The sequence below is a fragment of the Staurois parvus genome, unplaced genomic scaffold, assembly GCF_062004578.1.
Source record: "Staurois parvus isolate SC_StPar_1 unplaced genomic scaffold, SC_StPar_1.0 ptg000860l, whole genome shotgun sequence".
Classification (NCBI taxonomy): domain Eukaryota; kingdom Metazoa; phylum Chordata; class Amphibia; order Anura; family Ranidae; genus Staurois; species Staurois parvus.
The window spans coordinates 1,002,441-1,027,378 of record NW_028318656.1 but is presented as its reverse complement, the minus strand read 5'-3'; the positions used below and the strand labels follow the sequence as shown (position 1 = coordinate 1,027,378).

General features: G+C 39.1%; 1 protein-coding gene across 1 annotated transcript in view; it reads left to right on the top strand.

Moving 5' to 3' along the window:
- The first annotated feature begins 2,215 nt into the window (after positions 1-2,215).
- The window catches only part of LOC149443281 (vomeronasal type-2 receptor 26-like), a 93,017-nt gene continuing 70,294 nt past the window's right edge, over positions 2,216-24,938 (top strand). Inside the window, exons 1-2 of the mRNA XM_089655681.1 lie at positions 2,216-2,307; positions 3,805-3,884. Of these exons, the coding sequence (XP_089511807.1) occupies positions 2,216-2,307; positions 3,805-3,884 (172 nt within the window). The remainder of the gene's footprint in view (positions 2,308-3,804; positions 3,885-24,938) is intronic.

Genomic DNA, 24,938 nt, shown 5'->3' with positions numbered 1-24,938 from the left:
CTTCCCGACCATATCCCTAGAGACATAATAGCGAGAATTCATTTTTACCATGTTAAGGAGGAATTAAAGTTATTCGCTCAGAAGAACCCGTACCCTACACTGGGATCTCCTTATTTACCGACTTATTTACATATTGGCCCGCAAAAAAATTGCTTTCCTTCACGAAATTGCTGCATAACAATATTATCAAATATCAGTGGGGCTTTCCTACCAAATTGCTTATTACCAAGGACAACCGTGTGATTACGGTCAATTCTGAAGAGGAAGGATTCCAATTAGCTAAAAACTGGGGCCTTCTGCCAACAGATGAAGAACTTACACCTAATAAAGCTTCGCCCAGAAAAATAACCTCTGAATGGGTACAAGTCGCAGGATGATGTGAATTACTAAATATACTCCTACACTTCCTAGTTCTTTTTTGCTCAACCCGCTGTGCACTTGGACAGCAGTTATTCAAGCTGCGGTTCTTGGCATTCACCTATATGTTAACTGTTAATCTTGTTTTTCTCCAAATGTTTTTTCTCCTTTTTTTCAGTTTTTTTCTTACAGAGCGTCAATACCAGTATTCCACTGGAACTCAGTATGATACTTTCCGTTTGACTTAGGGGGTCGGAGCCCTTCTATCCTCGCTGGAACTCCATGGATACTGTAAGCCTACCCATTTCGATTATTTCCTCTGATATACATTTCCTACTTATACCACTTGAGGGCAACCTCACCTCATATTTACTAAATCCACCATGGTCCTGAAGTTAGTCTCTATGAATGCCCATGGTCTTAACATTCCGATTAAATGACAATCAATGTGGAAAGAGGCTCAACGGTTACGTGGTGATGTGATTTGTGTTCAGGAAACACATTTTTCCTCCATTAAAACACCACACTGCTCACATCGCTTGTTCCCACATATTTTCATGACTAATGGTCCTGATAAGAAATGTGGTGTTCTTATTGCTGTCTGAAATTCTGTTGCTTTCTCATTGCTATCTCAAGTGACTGACAGTAAAGGCAGATTTCTAATTATTGTTTGTGAAATTAATAATATCGTATATACCATTGTGAATCTCTACTCTTCCAATATCCACCAGGTTAACTTTCTAAATTCTTTAAGGAAAAAAGTAGCAAAACTTCAGGAGGGTTTCATACTATATTGTGGAGATTTTAACGCTATTATAAATAATTCACTAGATGTTTCACACCCTTCTCGCAGTTTGAGACATTCTCTAGTTCATGTCTTATCTGAAGCCAATCTGTATGATCCCTGAATGTCTACATGCATCTGAAAGAGATTTTACGTATTACTCAGCACCTCACAAATCTTATTCAAGAATTGACTTTTTTCTAACGGATATTCAATTATTGCAAAATGTCTCCCAATTCATCCAATGACGTGATCGGATCACGCATCTATCTCCTTGACTATTGAAAAGACCTTAAAATTGTCCCCAGTATTTTTATGGCGTAATGATATCTCTATGTTTTATAATCCTGCTTTTCGTTCTACTCTTACTACAGCTTTACAGGAATATTTTGATATCAACTCCTCTTCTGATACAAATGTATTTAGCACGTGGTGTGCCTACAAAGCATATTGTAGAAGTTTACTATTGAAATTGGCCTCGCAGGCGAGGTGTGACAGGAATCAATCCTTTTCAGATACGGTTGACAGGATAGCTAGATTAGAACATCTCCACAAATAATCCTTATCCCCCGCTGTATTGCAGGAACTCCAAACTAGACTTGAACTTAGGACCCTCTTATTATGGCGTCATTGACAAAATTTGAAAAAGGCTAAAGCTACATTTTATACGCAGGGGAACAAAGCGGGTAAGATACTTGCGAGATATCTTGCTGCTAAACAATCCAAATCTAAATTATCATCAATTTTGGACCCTTTATCGAATAAACTTACTTATCATCCCAATAAAATGGTGGCAACGTTTCGATCCTACTACTCTCAATTATATAACCTTAAAGATGATCCTAATACTCCTCAACCTACCCCAGAGCTGATTCATCGATTTTTAGATAAACTCCAGCTGCCTAAATTAGCACAACAAAAATTAGAGGGGCTTAACCTCCCTTGCGGTATTCCCAAGTGTAGCTCGGGGTAAAGTTTCAGTACCACAAGCGGTAACCCTTGTAAGTGATGAAATCCTCTGGATAAGGACATCTGGACCCAGGTTTTCTGACGAGCAGCGACAGGAATCACAGCATGTCAGCCAGGCTTCTGAATGACCGAATTCTGATCGAAGACCACCAAAGGGAGCCAGTAACCGGGATGTCATCAAACCTTCTTAAAACCAGGTATCCAAATGAGTATAGTAAGCTCAAAAAACCACCAGAGGGAGACTGCGCCTGGAGGTGCATCCGACGCTTTCCTTAGAAAGAACAGACAGATGCGTAATTTAAGTACGCAGTGTATGAATCAATGAAGGTCTCCTTAACAGATATAGGTCTGGTCTGGAACATGAGTAATCCTCCCTCAGGGTGGTGTTGTTATGAGCCCTCAGAAGAGTAAGAAGATCCAGCTGGCCAGAGGTCCCTTTAAGGGATGGATGGGTACAGGTGCCTGCTTACAGGTGCTCCCCTCTCTGGATACGGTGGATGGATGACTGGATCACAGCAGGGCTCTATAAACAAATAGCTCCCCAAAGGAGACCATGAAGAGTGCCCATAGTGCAGTAATATTAAAAGGTAAATGTATTGAATGTTCATCAGAAAACCTGGGTCCAGATGTCCTTATCCAGAGGATTTCATCACTTACATGCGCTTAATATAGCGCTATCTGGTTAGTGCAACCCACTCTTACACCTACCACCAGTGTCACGATTACTGTTTTTCGTCAGATATAGACTGTCACCTTTTACCACCAACTTATCTATGAAGTATTGAATTACTGAACAATTCTAATTCATAAAGATCATCCTTATTTTGTATTGTATTATTTCATATATTTAGGTTTAATATTATTATTTGAGCGCTGCATGGTATTTTACTTATATTGCACACAGAAGGTTTTGAGGTTATTACCTTTTCATGCTAGCCTCTCTATCCATATAGATCTAGCACTCGTTTCCTGTATAATAGCAGCATTTAAGATGTTTATATTTCCTAAAATAATATATTATTTTAGAATGATCCAGATTCTTATTCCTCATGCCTATTTCCATAAGCTGGAGGTGGCCCTAAAAAGAGACATCTGGAGGGGGAAGAAACCGCGGATTCCATTCCTGTGCCTTACTAAACATAAATCTAAAGGAGGGATCGGTCTTCCAGTATTTTCTACTTTCTATTATGCATCAATTCTAGATCAACTACCGGCGTGGTTTGTCCCATCAGATAAATTATGGGTACAAATAGAGCAGAATGTGGTTCCCAATAGAGACCTACGGGCACTACTATTGGCTAGGTCTGTTACATCTAAACTTTTAACTACATGTCTTCCATCCATCACCGCAACATTGGAAGCTTGGATAATATGTCTGAATAAATTGCCTAATTCCTCTCCCAAGCTTCAAATTGATATTCCACTATCTGCTTATGAATACTTTATTCCGAATCTCAATACCAAACCTTTAGGGACCTAGGCTACAATACTTTTGCTGAAATAGGAAATTCTATCCCGAGTAAAGTCTCACACCCTTTCTTGAAAATAAAAGGATTTCACAGCGTTAATCTGAAGAAATGGCTTGAAATTGACTCTATAATATGGCATGTTTTAACTAACCCTATTAGAATAAGAAATGGTATCTCATGGTTTTACATGTTTCTGCACTATGATAATGATATTTCTATTTTAAGCTGCGTGGGAAAGTGGGAGAGGGATCTACAAAGATCCTTCACCCGAGATGAGTGGGATGCTGCCTTGAGCAATAATTTGAGTATTACAAAATGTACCAGTCACTGGGATTGTTCCTTAAAAATATTGAACTGCAGCTACCTTACCCCATACAAATGATCTAAAATGTATCCTAATGTGTCATCATTGTTTTGGAGGAACTGTGGCGGAGAGGGTAGCCTGTTTCATATCATGTGGAAGTGTTCCTGCCTGCACAATTTTTGGCAAGAAGTTTTTGCACTTTTTTTCGCTGGTGTCTGGAACACTGACTAGCCCGGCACCGCACCTGGCATTACTTGATATTACCTTAAACCTTTTCCATGGCAAATTTAGAATGATAATTGGCCATATAATTCCAAGGAGCAGGGCCCTCAAATCCCTCTTGTTGAACTGTATTGTTGCTGTATTGTCTCCCGTTATATTGTAAAGTGCTGAGCAAACTGTTGGCGCTATATAAATCCTGTATAATAATGCACTATGCCAGGGGTCTCCAAACTGCGGCCCGAGTGCCGGATATGGCCCTTTGATACCCTTTATCTGGCCCTTGGGGCACTATTCCTCCCACTGAGACCAACAATGGGGCAGCACTTCTTCCATTGAAAACAATCAATGATGGTGTACTATTCTTCCCACTAATACCAATGATGGGGCACTACTCCCCCTACTGACCATCAACCCTAAGACCATGTTTATTCTCACTGCTGCTGGAGCCAGGGCATTTTCGATCCTCACTGGCCCTAATCTGACCCTCTTAAATTCTAAAGGACAGTATACTGGCCCTTTGTTTGAAATGTTTGTAGACCCCTGCACGATGCAAATACAGTATGCCTTATTTGTAACTAATTTGGCTGGAAACAAAATCCACAACCATTGCATTGTATAGTTAATGGATATCTTTAATGGCCAACAGGCCAACTTATGTTTGATATCACAACTTTTAGACCGTATTTGAGTCATGGTGCTAAGAAAAAGTTGTACTTATTTCCTACTCTGAAACCTTCTATGTTGTTGTAATTGTTTAAAAATTTTAATAAAAAAAAGATTTGAAAAGAAACTGAAGCACCACACTACTGGCTGCCAAACAAGCTGCTGATTAGGCCTTTGCTTTTACTTCACAATGGAAGAAATACCATTGTAGGTCCAGTTCACTCCTGGTCTGTTCACATTATTGCCAGTCAAGCCCTGATCAAAGGGGCACTTGGACCCCCAAAACACGTTGCTTCTTCTCAAATTATACCCCTGACATTTAATGGAATAAAGTTGTATCTGGACCTCTTATCAAGGATGTGACGCTTCAATTTTAATTTTTCGTACAAAACAGATTGTGAAAGCTTTGTCCAGTGTTCTCTATAGCAAACATAACAATTGAACTGTTTTAAATTTTAGAACTTTATAAAAATCTTTGTGTGATAACGACACTCAGAAGTTATAATTTTCAGCCTCCATTTAGCTAATTACCTATAGGGAAAGCTCAAGTTCACAAGTTTGCTTGCAACCATTGAGGTACATATAGGCTACCTTACTCTCAACCATTTTATTCTGAATGATATATAACATAAATAAGTTCATGTTGTAAACAAACCATTTTACAAGCCCCATCATAGCACTAAATGACAATTTTAAAAATTGCTCAATAAGTATTTAAAATCACCTGAAGGCATTTTATTGTGAATAATACATTTTTAATGACAGACTTATTTTAGAAATAGATAGAAAATTGTAAAAAAATGTTTTTAAGCTTACTTGATTTTTAACATAAAAAAGTAATAAAAATGATGATAATCAGAATGATAACAATAATAATGCTGCTCATAATTGTTCCTTTTGTCTTAATATTTCAATAAAAGATGTCATTAGATCCGTGTCTTTCTGCAGATTGCACTATAGTGCAGCAATACATGGATTAAAGCGGTTTTTATGTTAGTATTCAGCGTCTCATGAGTGTGTGTTGCTTAGTTCCCCAAAGTCCCCAAAGTCCTATGTGTCCTTGTGGCATATTTTGTGCATATTAGGGAATTGATTAACAAAGCGTTTCTAAACATTATCATTGTTTTTTTGGGGAAAAAGTGTATTAAAAAGTGTGACATCAAAATATAACTAAAGCCATTTTTTTATTTTAGAGTGGTGAAGTAGCAAACCGTTTTCATTGTTTTTTTTTTTCATTGTCATTCATTCGCTAGATGTTCCCTCTTTTCTAGTTCTGTTAGTCATTTTCATGGGAACAAGTGTCCCCATTGGAAGATTTCCCCTCTAATCCTGTTCTGATGGCAACTAAAATTTGTGATTTTTTTTTTTACTTTCATTCTAATTGGCATTGGAAATCATGACATTTAAGAAAGACTGAATCTGCTTAACTGGGACACAGACAGCAATAAACACCTGATAGGGGTTCTAACTTCTCCCGCTTTATCCAAATCTAAAAAAGTTTTGCATTTAGTTATACTTTAAGTTCTAAGAGGGCAAGCCTTTGATAAGATCAGAGTACCACTATCTGGCCCTTAGCATCCTTAAACTGCTGGGATATTGATCTGGTGAGTTAAGTAGCAGAGGGGGTTGTCAATCAGTTTCAGCTGCTTTGGTGTTAATTAAATTAACAACAGGTGCACTAGATGGGTAACAAAGAGACAACAGGAATGGTTTTACAGGTGGAGGCCACTGACATGTTTCCCCTACTCATCTTTTCTGACTGTTTTTGACTAGTTTTGCATTTGGCTAGGGTCAGTGTCACTACTGGTAACATGAGGCCATACCTGGACAGGCAGTCCAACTCCTCCAGGATGGCACATCAAAACATGCCATTGCCAGAAGGTTTGCTGTGTCTCCCAGCACAGTCTCAAGAGCATGGAGGAGATTCCAGGACACAGGCAGTTACTCTAGGAGAGCTCGACAGGGCCATAGAAGGTCCTTAACCCATCAACAGGACCGGTATCTGCTCCTTTGTGCAAGGAGGAACAGGATGAGCACTGCCAGAGCCCTACAAAATGACCTCCAGCAAGCCACTGACATGAATGTCTCTAGCCAAACAATCAGAAACAGACTTTGTTAGGGTGGCCTGAGGGCCCAACGTCCTCTAGTGGGCCCTGTGCTCACTGCCCAGCACCATAGAGCTCAATTTGCATTTCTCATTGAACACCAGAACTGGCAGGTCCACCACTGGCTCCCTGTGCTTTTCACAGATGAGAGCAGATTCACCCGGAGCACATGTGACAGACGTGAAAGTGTCTGGAGAAGCCATGGATAACATTCTGCTGCATGTAACATAGTTCAGCATGACCGTTTTGGTGGTGGGTCAGTGATGGTCTGGGGAGGCATATCCATTGAGGGATGCACAGACCTCTACAGGCTAGACAATGGCACCCTGACTGCCATTAGGTATCGGGGTGAAATCCTTTGACTCATTGTCAGACCCTACACTGCTGCAGTGGGTCCTGGGTTCCTCCTGTTGCACGACAATGCCTGGCCCCATGTGGTGAGAGTATGCAGGCAGTTACCAGAGGATGAAGGAATTGATACCATTGAATGGCCCCCACGCTCGCCTGACCTAAATCCAATAGAACACCTCTGGGATATCAAGTTTGGTCTATCCGACGCCACCAGGTTGCACCTCAGACTGTCCAGGAGCTCAGTGATGCCCTGGTCCAGATCTGGGAGAAAATACCCCAGGACACCATCTCATTAGGAGCATGCTCCAATGTTGTCAGGCATGCATACAAGCACATGGGGGCCATACAAACTATTGAGACCATTCTGAGTTGCTGCAATGAAATATCAGCAAAATGGACTAGCCTCCTGCATCAGTTTTTCACTTTGATTTTTGGGGTGTCTTTGAATCAGGCTGATCAATTTCATTTACATCAAATGATAGGACATCCTAACATTCCTAACACATTACCTAGTCCACATTAGTATAGATATTCAGCAGGAGATTTTTCCCTATTGAGATCTGATGAGTTTTCAAAGTGTTCCTTTAATTTCTTTGAGCAGAGTACAAGTTTCCGCAGCCCTGAATTTTTTGAGTCGGGAAAAGTAACAGCGGACACAGAAAGAAGGAGAGGAGAGCGGATACATGGAGGGAGTGTATGCGCCTGGGGGGGGGCACCAGTACTGGGGGCTGTGGAAGCAATTGGGTTGCAGCACAGCTACTCAACTGCCTCCACCTGATAGCCAAGAGTCTGCCTGTTAGTTTTATACACAATTCTGGTGGTTGCAGCCACCGGATTGTGTATAAAAGCCCCCGCTGTCAAGTCTGTACGACGTACGGACCTGGCGGCAATAGTTGAAGCCATCTCCCAATTTCTGTGGCTGCCTGCACCAACTTAATTAAAGTGATCTGGCTCCCCCAGTTGCTATATTTGTTACAGAATGCTACCACCTGGACTCCCAAGTTTAGGTTTAGAATGGTTGATACTTTATTACGGGAGCTGGAATTGAAGGGAGGATCACCAAGAGCAAGGTTAGACGTTTTACAAAGACCCTTAGATCAAGAAGGATTGGCAATCCCTTACATGTTACTATACTACATGGCCACTCAGACTGAAGATTTAAAACACTTCACCTCAATACATTTTTCACACTATTTGTTTACATTTTAAAATTGGTATTTTTTGCTGAAAATGTCTTAGAACCCCGAAACATTATATATACTGTATATATATATATATATATATATATATATATATGGAAGAGACAATCTCAGAGACGTGATTGTACGTTTCCATCACTACAGAGACAAACTGGCGCTATGGAAGAAAATAAAAGGAAGACCGATAATAAATTATGGAGAAGTAAACCTACAGATTTTTACTGACATATCAGCAGAAACATTAACTAGAAGAGCTCTGAAACCATTATTGGAACAAATGAGGAAACAGAACGTACAATACAGCTGAGGATTCCCAGCATGTCTGATAAGATGGAAAGATGGCCACTCTGCAAGGCTGAGATTTCCAGAAGATTTGAGAGACTTCTGCGAGAGACTTGCATTACAGAGAATAGACGTTCCAGGAGGGGAGAAGGGAGAAAGGAAGACAGGATTGTAGAACATGAGAACTGGCAGTTGACCACTAGGGGGAAAAGGCACCAATGATGAAATAGTGGAGGAGGGGGAGGAATGAGAAAGGGGTTCCTTTTTTTTGTTTCCTCTCTCTTCTCATCCCTTCTTCTTCTTCCAGGAAAAACCCTTTTAGATGAAAGGCGGTGAAAAAAGGAAGTAGCATACATACCCAGACATGCTCTCCAAGGTAGAGGAACACGGTCTAGAGAGGCATGTGTGTTCAGAGCTCCACCCTAGCATGGGATCGAACGTAGGGCCAAGACCACAAATGATCCAAAGGAAAATAAAGGCCAGGGGGAGATAAGAAGGAAAGGGAATTATGTAAGAGTTATCGTGTACAAAACTTTTCTTTAACATAACCACATCAAGTGTCCAAAACAAATCCCTACTCATGTAAACTAAATGTTCAGCAAAGTCTCTTTATTTTCTTCTTTCAACGACAAATCTTTTTCTCAACACCCGCAAATTCTGATGACAATATCCCTCAAAAGAAAAAAACTTAACATAGTGTCATACCTTTTTAAAGGTTAAATACACACGTGCCCCTTCCAGTACAACATGCAATATTAGTGAACAAACAAATACCCACAAAAAAAAAAAAAAACTAATATAGATATATAAAATTTTCTCCCCTTATTCAGTGAAACACTCACAAAACGTGTACACTCTCAACTCTGTGTAGGCAACTCAAAAAGATATCACTGCAAATGTGTAACACCACACTAAATATGCATCAGTGATCACCTTATCCTCTACACATCCTCACACCCAAAAAAAATCTCCAACTCGTGTGCTAATGGATAATTACCCTATATACCAAAAGATAGGGCATAACAGAGATCTGGATTCACTTCTTAGCTGTCGAATTCCATCCAATATTAAATCCAGTATTAAAGTTTTTCTTCCATTCTCCTCGTAAGAAAAACTGCAATTATATATAGAAGTTTCAATAAAATACCATTCTTTATTCAATAACTCACATTACAATTCCGATAAGGCAGCTCCTCCTTATAAGAATGCACATGTAGACTAACTAGGGAACACTGGCCACATGTTCCCACTTCCAAGATGGCCACGATCGCACTTCCTGTCAACGTCTATGCGTCTGACGTCACGTGTCCCTGACGCGTTTCGTCACTTCCTGTGACTTTTTCAAAGGGATAAGGACGTCTGCGCATCAGCTCCTTAAATACCGCCCTTCATCCCTTAAGAGCGCCACGGAACGCCATCTTGGAAGCTGGAAAACGCCGCCCATACCTATCTCTATACAGCCTCACTAGAATAACCGATCAAACAACCGATCAAAAGACTATTATGAACTATTTTGAACATCTCATCACAGTCTATAACCCTCTTTATTCCCCTATTCATGGAATATCTACTAATAATAATCCCCAATACAAAGTACAACATACAATGTGCAAATATAAATAAAACGATACTGTACAAAAATATATATCAATACAACATACATATGCATATATTCATTTCTTTTACAGTATCCTACATACATATAAAATATAGCTAACCCCATATATATATACATATCTATATCCATATCCATATATAGTGTATTATCAAAATCCCTAATACTCCCTCTGCTGGTCACCATTTAAACAACCACCTTTTATAAATATTCCCTAAACCTCTCATAGTCTTCTAAAACAGCCCCTCATTATCATTCATAGCAACTCAATGTATGGATACATCATACTCCTCTATTATTTATTATCAATACCGGCATCTATTAGTTTATTCAGGCACATTACCTAACTTTTTACCTCTCTCATAGTATCCTCTAATAAATTACCTAAAATTACATAACTAAAATTCATAAATACAATAACTCAATAAAATTTATAAATAAGATTACAATAAACATTAATTCATTAATTACTCAAATAGTCAATATAATACCTTTTGGGAAATGTTTTTTTTTGTATAAAACTTGTATAACATTACCTCCATATGTCCAAATATTAATTTCATGATTCCATCCATACTTCCCTCACTAAATATCAATTTATAAAATTTTCCTATAAGGTAAATAACATCAGATTAAAACCCATCTCCAATATTAAAATATAATCCAATTAAAAATCCGAAATAAAACAGTTTAAGTCCAAATCTATATTTAAACCATTCGGCTTCAAGGTATTCAATTTAAAAATCCAAAACGTCTCATTTTGTGAAATGCTTTTTACCCTATTGCTTCCCCTCCAATGGGCATCTACTGTATCTATACCATAAAACTTAATTCCCTTTGGGTCCGAATTATGGTATTCCTTGAAGTGTCGTGAAACACTATGGTCCTTTTTACCTTTAATTATATTGGCCACGTGTTCCTTTAATCTGGTACCTAAATTTCTTTTAGTTCTTCTCACATATTGTAATGGGCAAGGGCACTCCAACACATAAGTAACGTATTTTGTATTACATGTAAAACATTTTTTAATTATAAATTCTTCTCCCGTACAAACAGATTTATAACTTGTTATTTTTCTATCCTTAACACCTGTTACCCTACAAATTTTACATTTTTTACAAGGATAAAATCCCTGTAGATCAAACATCCTTGTTTTTTTCGGGGGAGAAATAACCCTCTTCACTAACAGGGTTCTCAAGTTATCACTTTTTCTATAAATAAACTGAGGTCGAGTGGGTAACACATTACTTAAAACTTGATCTTTTTTTTCAAAATAGGCCAATATCTTTTAAAAATATCCTCTACTTCTTTATACTGACAATTAAATTTGGAAACAAAAGCATACTCAGCTCTATTTTTGTCCTCTTTCATCTTAGTTTTAGCCTTCATCCTTGTTCCCCCTATATAATTTTTACTAACTTTAAATCTAACTTTTTCTAATTCGATTGGATTATAACCTTTCTTTACAAATCTTTGTTTTATCAATTCGGACTGGGCAATATAATCCTCTAATTTTGAACAATTCCTCAATATTCGCGTAAATTGTCCAGTGGGGATTCCACGAATCCATTGGGGATGATGGCAGCTAGTGGTGGGAATAAACCCATTCCTGTCAGTTTCCTTAAAAAAGGTTTAAAGCAAATTCTATTTTCACATTTAAAAATATTCAAATCTAAAAAATTGGCCGATACCCTATCAATATTACATGTAAGTCCAAGCCCATATTCATTATTTTTTATAAAATCTAAAAATATTAATAAGTTCTCTTCAGTGCCCTCCCAGATTAGTAAAATGTCATCAATATATCTTCTCCAAATCCTAAGGCCTTCCCATTGCTTTCCAAAAATGACCTTATCTTCCCATTTGGCCAAAAAAATATTGGCCAAACTTGGGGCGAATTTGGCGCCCATTGCCACACCCTTCTTTTGTTCATAAAACTCCCCTTTGTACCAGAAAAAAAAAATTTTCATACTAAATTCAAGCAATTGGATAATGAACTTCCTCTGTTTCAAATGCAAGTCTGAAAATTCCCTTAGACCCCATTTAATAGCTTCAATACCATCTTGGTGCCTAATATTGGTATAGAGGGAATTTATATCTATTGTAACAAAAAGAGTATTGTGTGAGATCTCCATTCCTTCCAGAAGATCTATCACATCTCTACTGTCCTTTAAGTATGACGGCATTGCCTTCACAATTGGTTGCAGATAAAAATCTGCATATTCCCCAATTCTTAAATGTATAGACCCAATGCCGTTAATAATTGGCCTCCCTGGCGGTTTCATCAAACTTTTGTGTATTTTTGGTAAAATATAGATAAACGGAGTTCTACAATGTGAGGGAATTAAATATAACGCTTCTTTCTCATTTAAAATTTTATTTTCTTTCGCTTGATTCACTAATTTTTTTAGCTGTTTTTTATATAATGAAATCGGATTATTTAAAATCTTAACATATGTGTCTGAATCACTTAAAATGAGATCCAACTCTTCCTCATACTGTTTTCTATCCATCACCACCACCCCTCCACCCTTATCTGCCGGTCTTATCACTACATTTTTTTCTTTTTTTAGAGTATTTAAACCCTGAAAAATGGATTTTTCTTCTCTAACCTTAGATATATGCAATTTATGAAGGTCCTCAATCACCATTTGTTTAAAAACTTCTACATTTTGGTTCTTCGAATTGACCGGGTTGAACGTGGATTTATTTTTGAGATTACTATGGATGAAAGCTGAACCACTATTTCTATTCATCAAGGTAGTGGGTCCTGGCAGAGACGTAAAGTATTTTTTTATATTAAGTTTTCTAATGTATTTATTGATATCAATATAGGTATCAAATTTATTCAAATTACCTTTAGGGGCAAACTTCAAACCTTTGTCAAGCACCTTTATTTCATTTTCTGTTAAAGTCACAGAACTAATATTATATATTCCTTCCCCTATGTTTCCTGCCTTTTCCTCTTGTTTTCGTTTCCCATCTCTTGTATATGGTTTTCTATTCTCTGATACGGCATTCCTCCCTCCTCCTCTCTTCTTGGGGCTGGTCTGCCCTCCCATTCCCTCCTGTAAGGGGATTGCTCCCTTGGTTCCCTGTTTTCCCATTGATATGGGTAATATGGAACCATTTGCTGTGGGCCCGGACCTGGAGGGCGACCTCTGAATTCCCTCTGAAGAAAATTCCTTTGAAAACCTCCTCTCCCCCTATTTCCTCTGGGGTTATTTGAATATCCATTTCCATAGTTATTTAGATACCTATATTTGATACCTATATTGATATCAATAAATACATTTGAAAACTTAATATAAAAAAATACTTTACGTCTCTGCCTGGACCCACTACCTTGATGAATAGAAATAGTGGTTCAGCTTTCATCCATAGTAATCTCAAAAATAAATCCACGTTCAGCCCGGTCAATTCGAAAAACCAAAATGTAGAAGTTTTTAAACAAATGGTGATTGAGGACCTTCATAAATTGCATATATCTAAGGTTAGAGAAGAAAAATCCATTTTTCAGGGTTTAAATACTCTAAAAAAAGAAAAAAATGTAGTGATAAGACCGGCAGATAAGGGTGGAGGGGTGGTGGTGATGGATAGAAAACAGTATGAGGAAGAGTTGGAACTCATTTTAAGTGATTCAGACACATATGTTAAGATTTTAAATAATCCGATTTCATTATATAAAAAACAGCTAAAAAAATTAGTGAATCAAGCGAAAGAAAATAAAATTTTAAATGAGAAAGAAGCGTTATATTTAATTCCCTCACATTGTAGAACTCCGTTTATCTATATTTTACCAAAAATACACAAAAGTTTGATGAAACCGCCAGGGAGGCCAATTATTAACGGCATTGGGTCTATACATTCAAGAATTGGGGAATATGCAGATTTTTATCTGCAACCAATTGTGAAGGCAATGCCGTCATACTTAAAGGACAGTAGAGATGTGATAGATCTTCTGGAAGGAATGGAGATCTCACACAATACTCTTTTTGTTACAATAGATATAAATTCCCTCTATACCAATATTAGGCACCAAGATGATATTAAAGCTATTAAATGGGGTCTAAGGGAATTTTCAGACTTGCATTTGAAACAGAGGAAGTTCATTATCCAATTGCTTGAATTTAGTATGAAAATTTTTTTTTTCTGGTACAAAGGGGAGTTTTATGAACAAAAGAAGGGTGTGGCAATGGGCGCCAAATTCGCCCCAAGTTTGGCCAATATTTTTTTGGCCAAATGGGAAGATAAGGTCATTTTTGGAAAGCAATGGGAAGGCCTTAGGATTTGGAGAAGATATATTGATGACATTTTACTAATCTGGGAGGGCACTGAAGAGAACTTATTAATATTTTTAGATTTTATAAAAAATAATGAATATGGGCTTGGACTTACATGTAATATTAATAGGGTATCGGCCAATTTTTTAGATTTGAATATTTTTAAATGTGAAAATAGAATTTGCTTTAAACCTTTTTTAAGGAAACTGACAGGAATGGGTTTATTCCCACCACTAGCTGCCATCATCCCCAATGGATTCGTGGAATCCCCACTGGACAATTTACGCGAATATTGAGGAATTGTTCAAAATTAGAGGATTATATTGCCCAGTCCGAATTGATAAAACAAAGATTTGTAAAGAAAGGTTATAATCCAATCGAATTAGAAAAAGTTAGATTTAAAGTTAGTAAAAATTATATAGGGGGAACAAGGATGAAGGCTAAAACTAAGATGAAAGAGGACAAAAATAGAGCTGAGTATGCTTTTGTTTCCAAATTTAATTGTCAGTATAAAGAAGTAGAGGATATTTTTAAAAGATATTGGCCTATTTTGAAAAAAGATCAAGTTTTAAGTAATGTGTTACCCACTCGACCTCAGTTTATTTATAGAAAAAGTGGTAACTTGAGAACCCTGTTAGTGAAGAGGGTTATTTCTCCCCCGAAAAAAACAAGGATGTTTGATCTACAGGGATTTTATCCTTGTAAAAAATGTAAAATTTGTAGGGTAACAGGTGTTAAGGATAGAAAAATAACAAGTTATAAATCTGTTTGTACGGGAGAAGAATTTATAATTAAAAAATTTATTACATGTAATACAAAATACGTTACTTATGTGTTGGAGTGCCCTTTCCCATTACAATATGTGGGAAGAACTAAAAGAAATTTAGGTACCAGATTAAAGGAACACGTGGCCAATATAATTAAAGGTAAAAAGGACCATAGTGTTTCACGACACTTCAAGGAATACCATAATTCGGACCCAAAGGGAATTAAGTTTTATGGTATAGATACAGTAGATGCCCATTGGAGGGGAAGCAATAGGGTAAAAAGCATTTCACAAAATGAGACGTTTTGGATTTTTAAATTGAATACCTTGAAGCCGAATGGTTTAAATATAGATTTGGACTTAAACTGTTTTATTTCGGATTTTTAATTGGATTATATTTTAATATTGGAGATGGGTTTTAATCTGATGTTATTTACCTTATAGGAAAATTTTATAAATTGATATTTAGTGAGGGAAGTATGGATGGAATCATGAAATTAATATTTGGACATATGGAGGTAATGTTATACAAGTTTTATACAAAAAAAACATTTCCCAAAAGGTATTAAATTGACTATTTGAGTAATTAATGAATTAATGTTTATTGTAATCTTATTTATAAATTTTATTGAGTTATTGTATTTATGAATTTTAGTTATGTAATTTTAGGTAATTTATTAGAGGATACTATGAGAGAGGTAAAAAGTTAGGTAATGTGTCTGAATAAACTAATAGATGCCGGTATTGATAATAAATAATAGAGGAGTATGATGTATCCATACATTGAGTTGCTATGAATGATAATGAGGGGCTGTTTTAGAAGACTATGAGAGGTTTAGGGAATATTTATAAAAGGTGGTTGTTTAAATGGTGACCAGCAGAGGGAGTATTAGGGATTTTGATAATACACTATATATGGATATAGATATGTATATAAATATGGGGTTAGCTATATTTTATATGTATGTAGGATACTGTAAAAGAAATGAATATATGCATATGTATGTTGTATTGATATATATTTTTGTACAGTATCGTTTTATTTATATTTGCACATTGTATGTTGTACTTTGTATTGGGGATTATTATTAGTAGATATTCCATGAATAGGGGAATAAAGAGGGTTATAGACTGTGATGAGATGTTCAAAATAGTTCATAATAGTCTTTTGATCGGTTGTTTGATCGGTTATTCTAGTGAGGCTGTATAGAGATAGGTATGGGCGGCGTTTTCCAGCTTCCAAGATGGCGTTCCGTGGCGCTCTTAAGGGATGAAGGGCGGTATTTAAGGAGCTGATGCGCAGACGTCCTTATCCCTTTGAAAAAGTCACAGGAAGTGACGAAACGCGTCAGTGACACGTGACGTCAGACGCATCGACGTTGACAGGAAGTGCGATCGCGGCCATCTTGGAAGTGGGAACATGTGGCCAGTGTTCCCTAGTTAGTCTGCATGTGCATTCTTATGAGGAGGAGCTGCCTTATCCGAATTGTAATGTGAGTTATTGAATAAAGAATGGTATTTTATTGAAACTTCTATATATAATTGCAGTTTTTCTTACGAGGAGAATGGAAGAAAAACTTTAATACTGGATTTAATATTGGATGGAATTCGACAGCTAAGAAGTGAATCCAGATCTCTGTTATGCCCTATCTTTTGGTATATAGGGTAATTATCCATTAGCACACGAGTTGGAGATTTTTTTTGGGTGTGAGGATGTGTAGAGGATAAGGTGATCACTGATGCATATTTAGTGTGGTGTTACACATTTGCAGTGATATCTTTTTGAGTTGCCTACACAGAGTTGAGAGTGTACACGTTTTGTGAGTGTTTCACTGAATAAGGGGAGAAAATTTTATATATCTATATTAGTTTTTTTTTTTTGTTTGTGGGTATTTGTTTGTTCACTAATATTGCATGTTGCACTGGAAGGGGCACGTGTGTATTTAACCTTTAAAAAGGTATGACACTATGTTAAGTTTTTTTCTTTTGAGGGATATTGTCATCAGAATTTGCGGGTGTTGAGAAAAAGATTTGTCGTTGAAAGAAGAAAATAAAGAGACTTTGCTGAACATTTAGTTTACACGAGTAGGGATTTGTTTTGGACACTTGATGTGGTTATGTTAAAGAAAAGTTTTGTACACGATTTTTGATTAACCTTCAAGGGTGGAGGTGGACTACTTTTCTGGGAATTTTTTGTGCTGTGTATTTGAAAATATATGTAAGAGTTATCCCTTTGTTCCTCTGGAGGATTGATGATACGTTGAGAAAAAACATATATACACCAGAAATGGAGGAAGTTAGTTTTATGACCTATAATGTTAAAGGGCTGCATAGCCCGGGGAAAAGGCATAAGATCCTTAGAGAACTACAACAATGATCGATTATAGTAGCGTTCCTACAAGAAACCCACCTATCACAGGAAACAAATATAAAACTTTACTCTAAGAGCTACCCAAGTTGGTATTATGCAGATTCACCATATAAATGTGCTAAAGGTGTGGCAATTGGTATAGCAAAGCATGTAAGATTCAAATTGGAAGATAAGGTGGTGGATCCCGTAGGGCGATTTTTATTTTTGAAGGGGAGATTACAAGAAATAGAGTGTACATTGGCAAATATTTATTGTCCAAATAGAAACCCATTGACCTACTTGAAAAGTGTCCTGAGGAGGTTTATGGATTTCATAATGGGTGATTTGATTGTGACAGAAGATTTTAATTTTTGCATGGATCCCCAGATTGATATGACGTCGCATGGGCAGAGAGAGGAAGGTAGATGGTTGAAAGCTATGTGGAAAGTTTTATTTCATTGCCAACTTTTAGATGTTTGGAGGGCGAAACATCCCAGAGATAGGGACTATACGTTCTACTCCAGTACATGTGACGTATTCTAGATTAGACTACATACTAGTAGAACATAGAATCCTGGAGTCAGTGGTTAAAACAAATATAGAAATTACAACTATATCAGACCATGCACTTGTCACAATGAAGTTACTCTGGGGAAGAGAGCAGGATAAAAGAAACATGTGGAAATTAAATGAGACACTCCTTCAGGATCATGAGACGGAATTAAAAATAAAAGATGAGACTTTTAAAGAAATGAGACTGAAGGAGTTTTGATGGCTACGATATGGGAAGCACATAAAGCATAGGATGGAAAGATGTAATATCAACCTTGTACAGGTTAATGGTCAGAGGAAATATGGTGGCCCTCATGAAGACTGGGTTGGAGAAGCTCCTCTATATGAGACAGAAATATTTATCAACAATCTCCCTCAAGATATCTATGAAGATAAATTAATTTCACTGTTCAAACTGTTGGAATATTGTATGAGTTTTGTCTTATGATGGACAGATTATACAAGTGAAAGCAAACAGCTGAAAGACAGCAAGCCTAATGGACTTTGTGTATTCAAGGGTGGGTTTGTTGCCGGGCTGTCTGCGGTGGGCTCCCTGATTAAGCAAAGCATTGGCTGGGTGCCTGACTGTTGATTAGCTTACTGTTAATTAGATCACTGATAGCTGTACCGTTTACAGTTTACACTGTTTAGGATAATGTGATCAAACCTAATCAGTGTGTGATCTTTACCCCAAAGTGTAATATTTGTTTTATTGTTCATGAGGGGATGGGCCCTATTTCTGGATTGTATAAAATCCTGTGTTTTCTGTTCAATAAGGAGTTCCTCTTTGGCATCCAAGCTAGTTTCGTCTAGTCTTGTGTGCAATGCCCGGCTATAATACATTGTTCCTGTGTCCCAGTGGCAAGTAAGTGGCTCTCTGACAGAATCACCCAATTGGGGTGACATACGTTCCATCACATAAACTTTATCCAAATTTTATTGTACAAAATACATCTAAAATCATCACAATACAGCTTGTAACACAACATTGTAGCACGTAGCATAACAAGGCACTGTCTAAAAAATGTTTTCTACAAATTAACCTCTTACGCTCTGCCCTATAGCAGAAATACTGCTACAGGGTGGCACGGCTGTGCAAAATCATGTACAGTCAGGTCCATAAATATTGGGACATCAACACAATTCTAACATTTTTGGCTCTATACACCACCACAATGGATTTGAAATGAAACAAACAAGATGTGCTTTAACTGCAGACTGTCAGCTTTAATTTGAGGATAGTTCCTGGTAGGGGGCAAGTGTGTTGCATGTGAGCCCTACCCGCGCCGCCATTCGCAGCCTCAGCTGTCAATCATCGGGTCCTGGATGGTGACTTCTTGGCGGCACCCGATGATCGCCAAGTATCTCTGACTGGGGAGAGACCTGTGTATAAACAACACAGATCTCTCCCCTGTCAGCTCCTGCACACTGCTTTGTATGACTCTGCATAGCAGAGCCATACAAAGTAGTGTGCTTACAGTGTAAAGCACAGACACACAGCACACAGTGAAACAGCACACAGTTAACCCTTTGATCGCCCCAGATGTTAACCCCTTCCTTCCCAGTGCCATTAGTACAGTATAAGTGCTTTTTGTTAGCACTGCTCACTGTATTGGTGTCACTTGGGATGTCAGAGACACCAAGTCAGTTCCCCACAATGTCAGAATGCCCACCGCGTCCCACTATAAGTCACTGATTGCCGCCATTACTATTAAAAAAAGCAAAAAAATCCCAGTATATACTATATACCGCCATTTGTAAATGCTATAACTTTCACGCAAACCAATTAATTTACACGTATTGAGATTTTTTTTAGCAAAGACATGGAGCAGAATGCATTTTGGCCTAAATTTATTAGGAAATTTGATTTTTAAAATTTTTTTACTGGACATGTTTAATAGCAAAAAGTAAAAAATATTGTTTTTTTTTTCAAAATTGTTGGTCTTTTTTGTTTATAGCACAAAAATTAAAAAACACATAGGTGATCAAACGCCACCGAAAGAAAGCTCTATTTGTGGGAAAAAGAATGTAAGTTTCATTTGGGTGCAGCGTTGCATGACCGCGCAATTGTCATTTAAAGTAACACAGCGCCATATCGCAAAAAATGACCTGGTCAGGCAGGGGGGTAAATCCTCTGGAGGGCAAGTGATTAATGATGTATTTCTATTCACCCGACTCATTTCAGAGATTTATTACTCTTTCTTCAGGGGTTTAGAGGATATCACATCTCTACGATATAACAAAAATAGTTTAAGTACACAACATAGAAAATATACAAACAAAATAGCATCTAGAACTGGCGTCCATTACTTACAATTCATAGACAATTATTTTGAAAGAAAAGCAATGTAACTTGTAACCCTGGAACTGCAAGACCTGTTTTCAGCATCTTCCAAATGGGATAGGGTATGAGAATACTGTTTTCATCTTGCAGTACCTCTAGAGGTTGAGCCTGTTCTTGTGTGGTCATTTTTATGTTGTCCATGCAGGTGTTCAGATATGATGTCCTCTGGCCCAGTTCCCTGATCTCAAGAGACCGATGTAGAGCGTAGAGATTTCTGTAGCATGGACTCAATCTGCTTTAGAAAATCATTCTAAGCAAGAGAAGATAAAAGGTAGGCCGGGACCACTAATCACTTGAGAGATGTTTTCATCCTCCTTAGCAGTGTCCTGTGTAGCTAACTGCAACTGTGTTGGACCCAGAAAGGGCTGGGGGACAGAGTGGTGCCATCTTTGAGGAAGCCCGAGCAAATGGTCCATGGATTGTTTTCAGTTTGTGTTTAGTTTTAGAGGTGTTGGAGACCATGGAAGCTCTCCATGCAGGTCGGGCAGCTAAAGTCCTGTGTCTAGAGCTGTGTTCGACGGGTCAGGCTGCTGCTATGCTTCAGAAATCCCATGGGGAATGTGGAGCTCAAGCAAGATCCTGTCTGCTCAGATAAGCCATGTGCAGGCACAACACCCCTCCAATATAATTTATATCTGTTAATGGATATTTCACATAAACTATCATACTGTAACAGTGAGTATAGCAGACTGAGCTGTTTTAAGTTTTAAGAGTTCTGGGGGTCACATGTTTGTTTGCTGTTGGCTATGCTGGAATTGGGCTTTGCATCCTCCATCTGAGATCTTATTCTTTGCTGGCTGCACCTGTGGAATAAAACCTCATAGATTTGTACAGGGCCACACTCCAAGTAGTTCCAGACTGGCGAGATGACCCTTGTCAGGATCCATCACGGCGCGCAGCTCGGCGCAGGCGCAGTATGCCGATTCGCACTAGCGTGCGGGCACTACGTTGTGGGCGGCCGCGACGGCACTCGCGCATGCACACTCGGGATTGCGGGCGCATGCCAATGACAGTGCAGGGCGCGCTATTTAAATCCGCTCTGCACTTACACTGGTTGCCGTATGGTCTTATCTACCTGTTCCTGCTTCTGTATACCCGTTATCTGATTGCTGCCGACCCTGCTTGATCCTGACCGTGCTGTCTTCTTCTGCCCTGACTCCTGGCCTGTTTGACTTCTCTTTGGATACCCCCATTGGATCTGACCTCCTGGTACTGACCCGGCGAGTGACCCGACTATTCTGTGCCTGCTGCCTTGTACCGCACTGTTCCCACCGTTACCGACCCGGCCTGTCTGACCACGCTTCTGCTCATCCATCCATCCTGCATGGACCCATCCGCCTCTTCACGTCAGGCTCTCCTCCAGAATATACATCTGGCGGATCCCTCTACCACGGGGAGGTGTACTCAGGGGCCGCGACCTGGTCTCTGTCTGCTCCAAGTCCATCCCCACCATCAGGGGCCCTGGTGAACAAGCAGACTGGGACTTAGACTCCGCGCTCTGGGGAATCCTATTCCATGGGTTGCTAGAGGTACCGCCAGGCGGTACATTACAGAACCATACGGCCATGACTGAGCCTTGAAGAGGACCATCCCCACTGGAGGATATACAGTATACACATACTAGGGCCAATGTAGGAAGGAGCCAATAATGCAGTGGTTGGGATTTGAACCAACAACCCTAGTGCAGCCAGGCGGAAGTGCTAACCACTTAGCCAATGTGCTGCCCATTTGGATTTAAAGGAGATGTGGTATTACACATTGTGACAGACCGAACCGGGACAGAGGAATTTGGAGAGGACTGCAGGCTAGTCTCTTGCCTACTGACCACGAGCCCTGGTATTTAAGGGGGCTTTATTCTTTGGAAGGTGTGTGCCTGGGGGACCTTTGGAGTAGTTTTACTTTGGATTCAAGTCCAGGTCTCCCCGAAATACAAAGACTCTGAGAACTGGAAGACCCGGATACGGATTTGGGGCCTTTGTGTTTTGTTGGGGTATAGACAGCCAAAACCAGCATTGACTGCTTCATCCCCCTCCTGGACTCAGAGCAGAGGTTAATATAATCAGCTAAAAACAACCTGATGCTGAGGTCTCTTGCTGTAATCTGTTTATTAAGGTGTTATGTGTTTACTGTTGTATCTTTCTCCCATTGTTAATTTAGTTAATTGAGTCACCTATTGTTTCTGTCTGTTGGCTACTCCTCCTCGATTTTTCTACATGGTGGGATTAGTCTTGTTTCAACTTTACCTCCTTACCTAATCATTGTGGGATGTTTATCCTAATGTGTAATATTTGTTATTATTCATGTGGAGACTGCTCCTAGTTTGAAGTGTTTAAAAACCTGTATTTCTGTTCAATAAAGTAGTTCCTGTTTGCACCTAAGCTAGTGTTGTCTACTTCTTGGGTGCAGTCTCCTGCTATAATACCTTTTTTATGTGTTCCAGTGACAAGGAAGCAGCTCTTTGGCAAAGGCACCCAGGCGGGGGTTCCAGGCAGTCCATCACACACATATAATTTGATTTACAGGGTTGTGAAATACCTAATGGCTGTATATGATATTGTGGAACAGTATGATTTGGCGAGACAGCCTCATCAATAGCATACTTTAGCAGCACATATTTCATTGTGGAAATTAGATTTTTTCTTTTACAATTACTTTGATACATACTAATCCAGTATTGGGCAGCACAGTGGCTAAATGGGCCATGGGGCGTGGGTTTGAATCCCAACCACTGCACTACCTGTTTTAGTCTAGGCCAGTGGTCGGCAAGCCGCGGCTCGCGAGCCACATGCGGCTCTTTACAAACTTAAATGCGGCTCTTCTGTGTGCCGGGCGCCCGCTCCCCTCCCTCCTCTCGGGCGGCCGCCCCAAAAGTCAGGACTCTGCAGCTGTCAGGATGTAGGCGGGGCAGCCAGGATGTAGGCGGGGCAGCGTGACGAACTCCTCTCCTCTCACAGTCCGCCCTGAAGACCAGAACGGCACGGGAACACGGCGAGAAGAACGCGCGGAGCAAAGGTAAGTGAATTGACACAATATGGGGAATGAATTACTATAGGGGGGATGAATTACTATAGGGGGGATGAATTACTATATGGGGGATGAATTACTATATGGGGGATTAATTACTATATGGGAGATGAATTACTATGGGGGATGAATTACTATATGGGGGATGAATTACTATGGGGGATGAATTACTATATGGGGGATGAATTACTAGGGATGAATTACTATATGGGGGATGAATTACTATATGGGGGATGAATTACTATGGGGGATGAATTACTATATGGGGGATGAATTACTATATGGGGGATGAATTACTATGGGGGATGAATTACTATGGGGGATGAATTACTATATGGGGGATTAATTACTATATGGGGGATGAATTACTATGGGGGATGAATTACTATGGGGGATGAATTACTATATGGGGGATGAATTACTATATGGGGGATGAATTACTAGGGATGAATTACTATATGGGGGATGAATTACTATGGGGGATGAATTACTATATGGGGGATGAATTACTATGGGGGATGAATTACTATATGGGGGATGAATTACTATGGGGGATGAATTACTATATGGGGGATGTATTTTCAGTTTTAAAAATGTGGCTCTCAAAATAAATTTCAATCGTGGCTTTGGCGAGATTTGGCTCAGTTGAAAAAAAAGGTTGCCCACCACTGGTCTAGGCCATATAGGCTGTGGCTGTACAAGTCCACAATCTTTTTTTTTTGTTTTGTTTTTTTTTTACAATTGTTTTACAAATATCCATTCTTGCATTATAGAAGTATTCATGCTATTAGCTAAGATGAAAAAATATGAAAGTAGATATAGGAACACCAACCATATTTACAGTAGGGTGGCACTGCTAGGCACAGGTGGGTGGCAGAGGTGGGTGACACTGATGGGTACAGGTGGGCGGCACTGATGGGCACAGGTGGGCAGCACAGGTGGGAGGCACAGGTGGGCCCTGATGATCAGAGTCAATCACTTCTCTGACAATTGCTGGTTATTGGCAGTACTTTCCTCACGCTGTGACAGTGTGTGGCAGGCGATAATCGGCAACTGTATTTACCCGGTGATCTGCTGAGTCATTGGACACAGCTGATCATGTGGTAAAAGGCTGCTGTGATTAGCCATTTACTGTATCACATGATCAGCTGTCTCCGTAGGACACAGCGATCACCGGTGGTGCAGGGGGCGTGTTCTGGGAGGAGGTCCAAGGACGCCATCCCCGAACTAGACAACCATGCTGTAGCCATCTTTTGGCTATAGCGTGGTAGGGAACTAGTTAATCACCACTGGGTTTTT